The following is a 13,751-nucleotide window of genomic DNA, read 5'->3' as shown; positions in this document are numbered from 1 at the left end:
TTAATGGCTCAACATTATGAACTTCTGTGAAGCACCTTGGGGGTTCAATGTGCTCACTACACCTCTATGCAAGTTCCCTGAGGGGTCTAGTTTCCAGAATTGAGTCACGTGTTCCGAACCCTGCCGTGCGCCCAAACAGTGGTTTTCCCCCACATACTGGGTATTGGCATGCTCAGGAGAAATTGCACAACAAATTTTGGAGTCCATTTTTTCCTGTTACCTTTGTGAAAGTAAAAAAAAATTGGGTCTAAAGTAAAATTTTTGTGAAAAAAAGTTCAATGCTTATTTTTTTCTTCCACATTCCATTAATTCCTGTGAAACACCTGAAGAGTTAATAAAGTTCTTGAATGTGGTTTTGAGCACCTTGAGGGGTGCAGTTTTTAGAATGGTGTCACTTTTGGGTATTTTCTGTCATAAAGGCCCCTGAAAGTGACTTCAAATATGATGTGGTCCCTAAAAAAAGGTTTTGTTGTAAAAATGAGAAATCGCTGGTCAACTTTTAACCATTATAACTTCCTAACCCAAAAAGATTGTTTCCAAAATTGTGCTGATGTAAAGTAGACATGTGGGAAATGTTATTTATTAACTAGTTTGTAGAAAAATATTTTTAGATTTGAGAGTCCTCAGTGGTTGATACCTTTTAATGGCTAACTGAAAAGATGGTAACAAATTGCAAGCTTTCGAGACTACTCAGGTCTCTTCATCAGGCATAGTATACCACAAAATCTAAATATTTTTCTATCTACTGGCTAACACGGTACAAGAATATATATTTTCCTTAACTATCTTGTGTGACATATCTCTCTGATTCAAGAGCATAAAAATTATGTTTGAAAACTGAATTTTTCACAATTTTTGCCAAATTTCCATTTTTTTCACAAGTAAACATAAGTGATATCAAAGAAATTTTACCAATATCATGATGTACAATATGTCACGAAAAAACTTTCTCAGAATCAGTGGGATCTGTTGAAGCGTTCCAGAGTAATTACCTCATAAAGTGACACTGGTCAGAATTAAAAAAAAGAAATAAAAAATGGCCTGGTCAGTAAGGTGAAAACAGGCTTCGGGGGTGAAAGGGTTAATAAAATGGCAGATCTGGGGGCCTTTGGGTGGGTGTGTATTAGACAACAGATGATGCTCGAATTGGAGCCATCTGTGAACCCAGCCATTGTTGCAGGAGCCCAGTGGACAGATTATAATGTCATACATTTATGGCATTATTATACAGTACAGACCAAAAGTTTGGACACACCTCATTTAAAGATTTTTCTGTATTTTCCTGACTATGAAAATTGTACATTCACACTGAAGGCATCAAAAATGAATTAACACATGTGGAATTATATACTTAACAAAAAAGTGTGGACCAACTGCAAATATGTCTTATATTCTAGGTTCTTCAAAGTAGCCACCTTTTGCTTTGATGACTGCTTTGCACACTCTTGGCATTCTCTTGATGAGCTTCAAGACATAGTCACTGGAAATGGTCTTCCAACAATCTTGAAGGAGTTTCCAGAGATGCTTAGCACTTGTTGGCCCTTTTGACTTCACTCTGCGGTCCAGCTCACCCCAAACCATCTCCATCGGGTTCAGGTCTGGTGACTGTGGAGGCCAGGTCATCTAGCGTAGCACCCCATCACTCTCCTTCTTGGTCAAATAGCCCTTACACAGCCTGGAGGTGTGTTTGGGGTCATTGCCCTGTTGAAAAATAAATGATGGTCCAACTAAATGCAAACCGGATGGAATAGCATGACGCTGCAAGATCCTCTGCTAGCCATGCTGGTTCAGTATGCCTTCAATTTTGAATAAATCCCCAACAGTGTCACCAGCAAAGCACCATCACACCTCCTCCTCCATGCTTCACGGTGGGAACCAGGCATGTAGAGTCCATCAGTTCACCTTTTCTGCGTTGCACAAAGACACAGTGGTTGGAACCAAAGATCTCAAATTTGGACTCATCAGACCAAAGCACAGATTTCCACTGGTCTAATGTCAATTCCTTGTGTTCTTTAGCCCAAACAAGTCTCTTCTGCTTGTTGCCTGTCCTTAGCAGTGGTTTCCTAGCAGCTATTTTACCATGAAGGCCTGCTGCACAAAGTCTCCTCTTAACAGTTGTTGCAGAGATATGTCTGCTGATAGAACTCTGTGTGGCATTGACCTAGTCTCTAATCTGAGCTGCTCTTAACCTGCGATTTCTGAGGCTGGTGACTTGGATAAACTTATCCTCAGAAGCAGAGGTGACTCTTGGTCTTCCTTTCCTGGGGCGGTCCTCATGTGAGCCAGTTTCTTTGTAGCGCTTGATGGTTTTTGCAACTGCACTTGGGGACACTTTCAAAGTTTTCCCAATTTTTCGCACTGACTGACCTTCATTTCTTAAAGTAATGATGGCCACTCGTTTTTCTTTACTTAGCTGCTTTTTTCTTGCCATAATACAAATTCTAACAGTCTATTCAGTAGGACTATGAGCTGTGTATCCACCAGACTTCTGCACAACACAACTGATGGTCCCAACCCCATTTATAAGGCAAGAAATCCCACTTGTTAAACCTTACAGGGCACACCTGTGAAGTGAAAACCATTTCTGGTGACTACCTCTTGAAGCTCATCAAGAGAATGCCAAGAGTGTGCAAAGCAGTCATCAAAGCAAAAGGTGGCTACTTTGAAGAACCTAGAATATAAGACATATTTTCAGTTGTTTCACACTTTTTTGTTAAGTATATAATTCCACATGTGTTAATTCATAGTTTTGATGCCTTCAGTGTGAATGTACAATTTTCAAAGTCATGAAAATACAGAAAAATCTTTAAATAAGAAGGTGTGTCCAAACTTTTGGTCTGTACTGTATGTCAAGCAGCATTTTTGAACAACAAAAAAAAAAACTGTGAAAATGGCCAGGAAAAAATGGTCTCAAAAACTGTCAAAAGGCCGTATGTGAATCCATAATTCTGGAAGTATTCTCCCCTGCATGTCATCATGCATGAACCCCAAGTAGTGAGAAGATGGCTAATCAAATACATCTTTCTTCCTGGAATTATTGTTCATTTCTTACTGTGCTAGAGACAATTTAGGAAATCTGCAAGTAATATCTTGTTTCTTCAGCAATCCGTGTAGACTTTATGCTGTCATTGCATTGCCACCAGTTGTTTTTGTTGCTGTGAAGCAGTCTCTCTAAGTGACCTCTTTGATTTGCGATAAATTCATCAAACTATTTGCACCTTTTTTTCAAGTTGTCTTTTGTGCTTTCCTTAGTTTTCTGATTTGTACGTTAATGTGACTTTTCCAGATGTTCTAGATGGAGTCGTGAAATGTGACTATTTTTTCTTTTTTAAAAAAAAAGTTTTAAACTTTGTCGCAACTCTAACACCCCCCATCTTCAGAGTGATTTCTTGTATGACACTTGGCTTTTTCCGGCTAAAAAGTGACAAAACCAGTTAGAAGTAGAAAATAAGACAATTTTGGGCTCTGTGCAAAATCCATGAATCACGTGAGCCGTTTTTTATGAATTTGGGGCAAAAAACATAAGTGAAAACCACAAGTCAAAAAAGAATAGTGACTTAAAACCCGTAAATGCTGAATAAAGCCCTTTGCGCTTTACATAGTGATTATCAAACTGTCTGCTACTTGCAAGTAAAACCTGCCTGTGGATATGACTACCTGGCTGCTCAGAGCAGATGAGATCCCACAGCCGTGAGGATGGCCCATGGAGCCCGCCGAGCACCTCCATGGCTGCCCATCCCACCTGTTAGGCTGTGTGCCCACGATGCGTTTTTAATGCGTTTCCGCAGCGTTTTTGCAGCTGCGGAAACGCATTAAAAACGCATGGTAGAAGGGCAGCAATGTTCCCCAATGATAATCCGCATGTGCTGTGTCCATGCTGCAGATTTTTCCGCAGCGTTTATGCTGCGCTCAAAAATCCGCAGCATGTCCATTAATTTTGCGGAAACGCGGCGTTTTCGCCGCCATTGACTTGCATTAGAACGCACCAATACCGCAAGACTGCATTTGTACTTGCGTTATTGGCGCGTTCTAATGTGCGGATGGTACCCGAGTGTGGAGAAGATGAGACTCTCCTCCACACCCAGGTACCATTAAAAGCTGTAAAAACAAGAATAAAATAAAAAATAAAGATATATTCACCTTCCGACGGCCCCCGGTCTCCTTCCCTCTGCTTGCGTGCAACACTGAAGGAACTGAGGTGACGTCACAGTCATGTGACCGCAGGCCCTTCAGCGCAGTGTCTCGCGATATCCCGGCAGCCAGGAACGAACGCGGCAGCACACGCCGGGCCATCGGAGGGTAAGTATAGCTTTATTTTTTACCATTCTTTTACGGTCACACTATATAAATCCATGCCGGTTGCATGCATTTATATAGTGTGACCTAGTTGTCAAGCACTTTCCAGATGATGCTAAAATCGCCTGGAAAGCGCTTGTCAATCCGCTTGCGGAAACGCATGTATTCCGCAGGAAAAACGCATGTACAATCCGCATGCTTTTTTTTCTGCCAGGGAGATGCAGAAATGATGCAGACATTTTCTGCTTCATTTCTGCATCGTGGGCACATAGCCTTAAGCTATGTGCCTACGATGCAGAAATGCTGCATATTTTTTACGCTTCTCCCTGGCAGGAAAAATGCATGCGGATTTTACATGCGTTTTTCCCGCCAGGTAGAAGCGTTTGTCAAGCGTTTTTGCATGCATTTCCGCATGTGGGTTATCAAGCGCTTTTCCAAGCGATTTTAGCATCACTTGGAAAAGTCCTTGACAACTTGATCACACTATATAAATCCATGCAACCGGCATGGATTTATAGTAGTGTGACCAAGTTAGTTTAAAAAAAAAAGAATAAGAATGGTAAAAAAATAAAGATTATACTTACCTTCCGATGCCCTCCCGGTGTTTTCTCTGCTGCGTTCGGTGTCTTGGGCGGCTCGCGGTGGTGTGAAGGACCTCCGGTGACGTCATTGAGTCATGTGACAGGTCACATGACTCAATGACGTCATGGCAGGTCCTTCACAACACCGTGACCCATACAGTAGACCAGACGGAGGGGACAAAACACCGGGAGGACATCGGAAGGTAAGTATAATCTTTTATTTTAAATTCTTTTTTTTACAGTTTCTATGGTACCCAGGTCTGGATGAGAGTCTCTTCTCCTCCAGATCTGGGTACCATCTGCACATTGAACCGTGTGATATCCGCATGTGCAGATGCTGTGATGCGGATGTCACGCGGTCCAATGCAAGTCAATGGCGGCGATTATGCTGCGTGTCCGCAAAATTAATGGACATGTTGCGTATTTTTCCGCAATGATAATCTGCAGCAGAAATTTCCGCAGCACGTGCACAGCACATGCGGATTTTCATTGGGGATCATGGGGCACGTATTACCAAGCGTTTTCGCTGCGGAAATTCCACGGCAAAAACGCTTGAAAAACGCATAGTGGGCATACAGCCTTAGGCTGAGTGCCCACGAAGCATTTTCCAAGCGTTTATGCTGCGGAATTTACGCAGCGAAAACGCTTAAAAAAACACTTGGTAATACATGCCCAATGGTCCCCAATGACAAGCCGCAATGTCAATGCCCATGCTGCGGATTTTTCCGCAGCATTTATGCTACTCAAAAAAACGCAGCATGTCCATTAATTTTGCGGACATGCAGCGTAATTGCCGCCATTGACTTGCATTGGACTGCGTGACATCCGCATCACTACATGTGCACAAGCGGAAATCACACAGTTCAGTGTGCGGATGGTACCCAGATCTGGAGGAGAAGAGACTCTCATCCAGACCTGGGTACCATAGAAACTGTAAAAAAAAAGAATTTAAAATAAAAAATAAAGATTTATACTTGCCTTCCTATGTCCTCCCGGTGTTTTCTCCCCTCCGTCTGGTCTGCTGTATGGGTCGCGGTGTTGTGAAGGACGTGCCATGACGTCATTGAGTCATGTGACCTGTCACATGACTCAATGATGTCACCGCAGGTCCTTTACACCAGGGTTCCCCAACTCCAGTCCTCAAGGCCCACCAACAGGTCATGTTTTCAGGATTTCCTTAGTATTGCACAGGTGATGTAATTATTGCCTGTGCAGGTGATGTAATTATCACCTGTGCAATACTAAGGAAATCCTGAAAACATGACCTGTTGGTGGGCCTTGAGGACTGGAGTTGGGGAACCCTGCTTTACACCATTGCAAGCTGTGGAAGAGACCGTACGCAGCGGAGAAAACACCAGAAGGACATCGGAAGGTGAGTATAATGTTTTTTTTTTATTTTTTACCATTTTCATTCTTTTTTTAACTAACTTGGTCACACTACTATAAATCCATGCCGGTTGCATGGATTTATATAGTGTGACCAAGTTGTCAAGCACTTTCCAAGTGATGCTAAAATTTCTTGGAAAGCGCTTAACAACCCGCATGCGGAAATGCAAGTGAAGAACGCTTGACAAACGCTTCTACCTGGCGGGAAAAACGCATGAACAATCTGCATGCGTTCTTCCTGCCAGGGAGAAGCGGAAAAAAATATGCAGCATTTCTGCATCGTGTGCACATAGCCTTAGAGCCCATCCCATGAAATCTTGATGGTAGGGACAGGTCTATGACCGGGTGGATCTGCTCTCGTTTTTGGAGCAATACTGTGGTTGTGTGACTGTACCAGTTTAAATAATATATCAACCCACAAACTTAAGGTGACAAATCTTTCTTTTCCTTGCAGTGCTGACCCTTATAGGTGTAGTAAACCTTGTTGAGATCAGTGATAATACTGTAGCACATGGCAGGCAGACAGTACCACAGCTGGCCACCAGCAGGCGCTATTACACAGCTCCTGATAGTGAGCGGCATCTAATGCTGTCTCTGCTTTGTCCATTGGATTTGATATAACTAGGTCACTTATGACTTTTATTGTAGCTCTGAAATTGATGTGTGGCTTTCACATGAAGGTGGTATATAAGAATTGTGTGCACCGAGGGCTCCAGCCTGGTGAGGAGGGCTTATTAACCTGAGCTGGGATGTGGCTAGTGCTTCATGTGGTCCAGAGCTGTCACCTGGGCGGACCGGCCTTCCCCGAGTCATGGCAGTGCCCCGGATGCACATGCGCCTCCGCAGGCTTCACATACCTGCCTGCTCTTCCACTATGTGGTGGTTATTCCCCTGCCACGGTCCTGTCATTGTGTGAGCGTGCTGTACTGTGCGCACACTTCCGGCTGACGTGCCTCCCTCCGGAGTACCGTAGTGGTGAGAACCGGAGACATTGCGCAATCTCGGCCTCTGCTTCCCGTAAGTCCCGCCCCTATGGACCATCCCCCACCTCCCCCCGCACTGTACGGAGCAGCAGCCAATCGGCTCGCAGGACGCCGGCTTCTCATTGGTCAGCCCCCGGAAGGCGTGGGCGCAGCGCTGACATCTGTCATACATAACACGGGCGGAATTTCCCACCTGTAAATTAGAGCTCGAAGCAGGTCCGTAGCACCCTGTGATCACAGCAGAGCCTCGGCCCCCACTGCACGGCGGTCATGATCGTGGATCGGGTGATCGAGGACTGCACGGAGTTTTTGGATCAGGAGTGGATGAACAGCCCCATGGAATTCTTCTCTGTATATGGTGGCTCCCCCAGATCTGAGCCCGCGTCCTCTCCATCACACTCCATCTCCTCCGGCCCCTGCTCCCCAGCATCTGACAGCGAGGGCGGCCTGAGCAGCTCCTGGCCCCGCAGCAGGAAGGGTAAGGAGTGCTGCTGAGCCCCACATATAGGGGAGATGTGTGTGTATATAGATAGATAGAGATATTTTTTATATATATATATATATATATATATATATATATATATATATATATATATATATATATATATATATATATATATATATATATATATCACTATATGGGTGTGTGCTGATGCCGGGCGGCAGGTTCTCTCTGTACCTTGCAGTATGTAGCTGCCATTGTGAACACCTTACCTATCCTCTAGTGTGTATGTAGCTGCCATTGTGATCACCTTGCCTATCCTCTGTGTGCCTGTTCTCTTCCGCAGTGTACGGTTTGTCCTGTTTTTTAGGTGATGTGCCCTGCACATTATCAGTAATAGGATTATGCTGACGATCACTATTTATTTGGAGATGTTTAGTGCAGTTCTTCTATTCTTGGCTACTTCTAAGTGTGTTGTGGCTGCAGGAAACCACTGGCACTTGTATAGTTAAACCCACTGAAACTGTAGTTGCTGTGATTCAGGGCTATTGACGTCAGGAGGTGAGGCGTGCCGGGCGATGCTGATGAACCAGTTTGCTGATGGCATTGTTCCCTGTGGCGTTTCCTCCGTCAGTATAGAAGCTGGCTTCCTGCTGCATTTTATCAGCTGTTTTTAATAAAACTCACTACTTGTTATGTGCTATAAAATACTCTTATTTTTTACATTTTGCAGAACAAGTTTCTTCCATCTTCAGTAATATTTTCCGTTTTGCCACTCTTAACATTCCTATATATGAAGCTTTGTGTATAGCTGACACATTGCCAATTAGCCAACAGCCCCCTTTTATAACGTTACTGCCCCCTTTTACAACTGTGGAATTTATAATAGTCTAGTATGTCTCTGATGAGATTTTCATTTTGATATATGCATGTACATACAGTATATATAATATTGAAGCGTGTGAAGGTATCCCACACTATGTCTACCTGTTTGTGGATACATCAAACACTACTGAGCTATGGCGCTTTGCTCCTCTTACGCTTTTCTAAAGAATAATGAGGCAAAAAACTCTAAATAGTGAAGTGGATATAGGCTGTTTTTATGGATATTAGATCCAAATCCCTTTAACATTACTGATAGAGCTGATGGTGTATCTATATATCTAGGATAATAAACCCAATATGTTATAAATGGTTACAGGTATATTGTGTAAAGTATATGTTTTTTTTTTCTACTTTAAGCTGAACAAGCCAATGCTGCAGGACGTCAGCAGAAGGGAAAATTTCAGGGGGTTCGAGTGAAGAATCCTGTGCGGGAACTCCTTACCCGGATGAGGAATCAGACAGGACATGGAACAGACGATTTCCCATTACAGGTACTTAATCTGGCTTCATTCACTGTAAAGTCGGCGATTCTTTCAGCACCTACACAACTGGCAGCTAGGTAAATGCTACGGTTAATAAGAGATGACGTTGGCGTTAATCCTAGATATTTGATAATAAGTTTTAGGAAAAGTTGGAGAATGTACTTAAGGGTACTCATTACATGTTTTTTTCTTTCTTTCCCCTGCTAGAATTCAAAAAACCCTGAACCCGACACTGGTATGTATAGACTTATAACTATAAAGTAATAGGATAATTCTAAATCACACAAATGACTAAATGTGCACTTTCCTCTCAGAAATAAAGAGCGTATTTGGCCAGAAACGGACCAATGATTTCATGTTGGATGCCCCAGCTCCAAAGAAAGCCTGTGCCTACCAGTCCAGCTCTTTCTTGGTAAATACATTTTCTTATAATACGGTAACGCATGCATATAAATATTAGTTGGTGGTTATATAATTTCTATCTCTTCTGTCTAGACCCCACCAAGTACACCAAATTCTGGTGAAATCATGGATGATGCTTCAAAGAATGAGATTACTGGAGACTCAGATCTGCTGAGTTTAATGAACATAAAAAATGAGTGCCACCAGGTGTCCTTGAACACGGTGCGAGTAGACTGGATGCACACACAAGGGCAGTTTTATCAACCTGTAGCTCAGGGCTTCTTACCCGATGAAACTGTTCAGACCTTCAGCAGTTGCTCCCCCCAGCATAAAAATGATCAGTACCAGATTGAAGTCCCTCAAGTTCAGAATGGGTCTCCACACTATGCTGGAGGAGACTGTAGCAGTTACCCTCGGCTTGAAAACGACCAAGCAGCCCTCTGTACTCAGGGCGTCTTTGACAGCTACTCCATAGATAGCTACCTATCACTCATTGAATCCCCCCCTGAAATGACAGCTGAAAAGATGCCTGAAGAGTCAATCATTCCTCCCTTCAACCTGCCTGTAAATCCTCCTTGTAATCAGTTTTTAAGTCAAAATGCCGCCCTGTCTTCTCCAAATGTTTCCCCACCACTGTGCCACACGGAGGTCAGCCAGACAAGCCCATTCCAGATTGGAAAATCATTCTTCCACTGGCAAATCGAACAAGAAGAAAGTAAACTGGCCATGTTGTCCACGGAGCAGCTTCTGGCTCAAGATGCAGATGGTGATACGTAAGTGAATCGATCGTTTTTTTGTGTTCATATTAAAGCTAGTTCATGGTTATGTTTGATAGATTTTAGCAGGATTGTTTTGTTTTAGTTGTAACTCTATTTTCCTTTTTTTTCCAGAATGCTCCACATTGCAGTTGCACAAGGAAGACGTGCACGGTCCTATGTAATTGCACAGAAGATGGCATCCCACCATATGTTGGATATAAAAGAACATAACAAGCAGGTAACGTGCCACTCTGTAACATTACCCTTTTTTATGCTCGACTACGCAGGAGGTTATATCATGATGCATGAAGTTCCTCTTTTCAATGCCATATTGACAGTCTGCAGAGTTAATCAGCAACCATGATGGTGTCAGCACCTTCCTTATCATTCAGATAATGCAACTCAAAGTCCATTCCAATGGCTGGTTATCAGTGAACCTTGTCACCATCTCCTTGCCTGATCAATTTGTTCTTTCTTATCATTGAGTTTGTGTGTGTGGTTTTTTTTTTAGCCTTATTTCCTTGTTCCTTTGTTTAACACTTTCCCTTTCAACCATTGTAGAGTGCCTTTCAGTTAGCTGTAGCCGCAAACCAACATCTGATTGTTCAAGACTTGATCAGCCTTGGAGCACAAGTCAACACTACAGATCTCTGGGGCCGTACCCCTCTTCATGTATGTGCTGAACGAGGATACTTGCAAGTGCTACAGGTGGGTCGGAGTCACGTCATCTAAACAATTTCCGTCACTTAAGCTTTGTCATTGGTTTTGTTTTTTTAGCTTGGTTAAAACAAATACTTTAATATCTGTATCAGCAGATTTATTAAATAATCTACACAGTTTAGGCAATTTAATATATTCCTTTTAGTTCAAACTTTCTAATAGTTTAACTTTTGTGCTTTTAGGCAATCCAGAAAAGCACTTCAGCTGGCAATCAGTACATTGACGTGGATGCGGTCAATTATGATGGTAAGTCTTTGATAATGTTATGTCAGGGTATATAGTTGACACAAAGTGAAGCTTTTTATTTTGCTGTCTCTTGCCTTTTTAATAGTTTATTTATTTATTGTGTTACATAGGTCTGACCCCACTGCATTGTGCTGTAATTGCTCACAATGCCATAGTTCAGAGATTGCAGTTTAGTACACCCGCGACAGATGACCTGCTGATGAAGAATAAGGCCATGGTTGACACCGTGAAGACGCTTCTTCACATGGGAGCTTCTGTGCACTCAAGAGTAAGATTTTCTGTTCATCTTTATGTATGACATTTCTTGGTACCACAGGACGGCATTTTGTAAAGTCATTAGTAATATGTAATTAAGGTCCACAAATCCCATCAAGACTGCCTTCTGTACATAGCTTTACATCCCAATCAAGCGCTGAGCTCCAGGGGCCATGTTACCTGCTTCACTGCCAGATCTCAACTGGAGCATGAAGAACTGGCAAAATATTCACTGGCAGCAGTCTAAACACAATTATGCTTCATTAGGAAGTAGGATGCACTTGGTAGAAAATCCGATTTCTACACTTTCTATTTAAGAGCATTATATGGCCCAGCTTTGAAGTCTAGGTGAATTAATTTTTGTAGTTGATGTTAATTCTGAGTTCTGCTCTGGAGCCTGAATTCAATGTATTATTTACAGGACCGTAAAAGTGGAAGAACTGCTTTACATCTAACTTGTGAAGAAGCAAACCTCGAACTGATGAGCCTTTTCTTGGAGTTGCCAAACAGTCTGCAGTTCATTAATGCTAAGGTGATTGTGAGCGGTGTTTTATTTGGTTGTGGTCAATATTACTTGCACACACTAAGTTCACTTTCAGTTCTCCTTTTTTAACTTGAAAATCCAATATTTGTACAGGAAATTGTTTGTGAACAGCTTCCTGCCCTTAAAATGTTGCAAACCAAACTAAAGGTGTTTCTTTTTCTCAGGCCTACAATGGAAACACAGCATTACATGTTGCAGCAAGCTTACAGAGCAGAAGAGCCCATGTGGGGGCTGTACGGCTGCTAATGAGGAAGGGGGCTGACCCTAGTGCTAGGAACCTAGAGAATGAGCAGCCTGTGCACCTCGTTTCAGATGGAGCTGTAGGCGAAGAGGTATATTAGTCTATAGTATATTGTTTTATAATTTTAGTTTTGTAACTTCATGACAATGACCAGTTTGTATTTCATTTAATGAAGTGCTAAAACGTTAAGTATTATGAAGTTTTATTTCTTTTAACATGTTCTTTCAGCCCAGGGATTTGCATTAGCTCTACTCTATCCTTTTTATTTGTGCTTCTTAAAAAAATATTTCCCGGTGGCATTGATATTATAGTTAAGGTTGACCACTATTTTTTTTTATTGATGGCCTATCCCTATTCTTAGGATAGGTCATCAATATATAATCGACGCAAGTGTGACACCCAACACCCCGCCAATTAGCTGTTACCAGCACCGCTGGAAGTTCTCAGATGCTGCCAGAACACAGCAGCTCTGTCTTTTTTATAGTGGCCGGGTATTACAAATTCATCCCCTATGGGAGCGAGCATCTGCAGTACCCAGCTGCGCCCACTATAGAAGTGACGGCGCTTCTGTGCCCTGGCAGCATCTGAGAACTTTCCACCACTGCTGGCATCGGTAACAGCTGATTGGCAGAGGTGCCATCAGATATTGATGACCTATCCTAAGGATAGGGATGGGCAATCAATAGAAAAGTGGCCATCCCCTGTAAGCATTTGTAGTATAGAATATTATGCTGTGACTAAAGGCATTCATAAATATTTGCAAAATATTGTAAATGCATTTTGGACAGATTGATAGAAGTATACTAAGGCATGTGCATTTTTTGTCTCTTTCTAAAATGTCCATTTTTTTTTTTTTAATTTCTTTTGCAGATTCGACGGGTTCTCAAAGGAAAAGCAATGCAGCAACGGTTACCATCTTATTAGGCTCTCGGAACGTTTAGACTCACGCCAGTTAGGCAGTCATTGTTATGTAAATAGGTTTGCTCAGTGTAAGGGGCAAATGAAAGTTTGTTTCTATGAAACTAAATGTTATTGTTCACTATTATATAGTGACCCTAATACATCTCCGCAATAAAGTTCTGGTTTTTCCCCATTTTATTTTATTTTTTTGTTCCTGCAGTAAGTTGGGAGCAATCTTATCTTTTTTCATCTTTGTATTTTCATCAACCAACAACATATAACTAGTAATGGGGGCTTCACACAGTTTGAACCCCCACCCTAAAGCTGGATTTTTTATTTTTTTTTTTAGTTTTGGATAAGGAATATAGTAGTAAGATGGTAATTACATAGTTTATGAATTGATTTGTATTTTCAGAACTTATTGAAAATATCACCAAATGAATGTACCTACAATGAAGGACTATAGTTATACAGTATATAGCAATAAATAAAATGTTTGACTATTATAAGTATATTTTAGTTGAATATAGTTTTTTTCCTTTATTGTGTTTTAATATGTATGACAAAGCAGTTGTTGAATGTACTTCTTATAAATTTATAGAGGAAACGTTTTGTTTATGGTATGTCTCG

At 41.9% G+C, this 13,751-nt stretch overlaps 1 protein-coding gene across 3 annotated transcripts in view; it reads left to right on the top strand.

The window, feature by feature from the left end:
* NFKBIZ (NFKB inhibitor zeta) overlaps window positions 1–13,751 on the top strand; it is a 46,248-nt gene extending 32,497 nt beyond the window's left edge. For 2 of the 3 annotated variants that reach the window (XM_073664617.1, XM_073664616.1), the window contains exons 2-12: window positions 8,931–9,064; window positions 9,263–9,290; window positions 9,370–9,467; window positions 9,551–10,230; window positions 10,348–10,453; window positions 10,777–10,923; window positions 11,118–11,181; window positions 11,292–11,449; window positions 11,858–11,968; window positions 12,145–12,312; window positions 13,092–13,751. In XM_073664617.1, the coding sequence (XP_073520718.1) occupies window positions 9,020–9,064; window positions 9,263–9,290; window positions 9,370–9,467; window positions 9,551–10,230; window positions 10,348–10,453; window positions 10,777–10,923; window positions 11,118–11,181; window positions 11,292–11,449; window positions 11,858–11,968; window positions 12,145–12,312; window positions 13,092–13,145 (1,659 nt within the window). In that variant the 5' untranslated portion in view covers window positions 8,931–9,019 and the 3' untranslated portion in view covers window positions 13,146–13,751. Of the gene's footprint in view, window positions 1–7,412; window positions 7,725–8,930; window positions 9,065–9,262; window positions 9,291–9,369; window positions 9,468–9,550; window positions 10,231–10,347; window positions 10,454–10,776; window positions 10,924–11,117; window positions 11,182–11,291; window positions 11,450–11,857; window positions 11,969–12,144; window positions 12,313–13,091 lie in introns of those variants that run through there. The other variant, XM_073664615.1, reaches the window with a different exon arrangement.

The sequence above is a fragment of the Phyllobates terribilis genome, unplaced genomic scaffold, assembly GCF_046119375.1.
Source record: "Phyllobates terribilis strain yellow unplaced genomic scaffold, ASM4611937v1 Scaffold_2__4_contigs__length_985480577, whole genome shotgun sequence".
Lineage (NCBI taxonomy): Eukaryota > Metazoa > Chordata > Amphibia > Anura > Dendrobatidae > Phyllobates > Phyllobates terribilis.
This window is presented reverse-complemented; position numbering and strand designations above follow the sequence as displayed.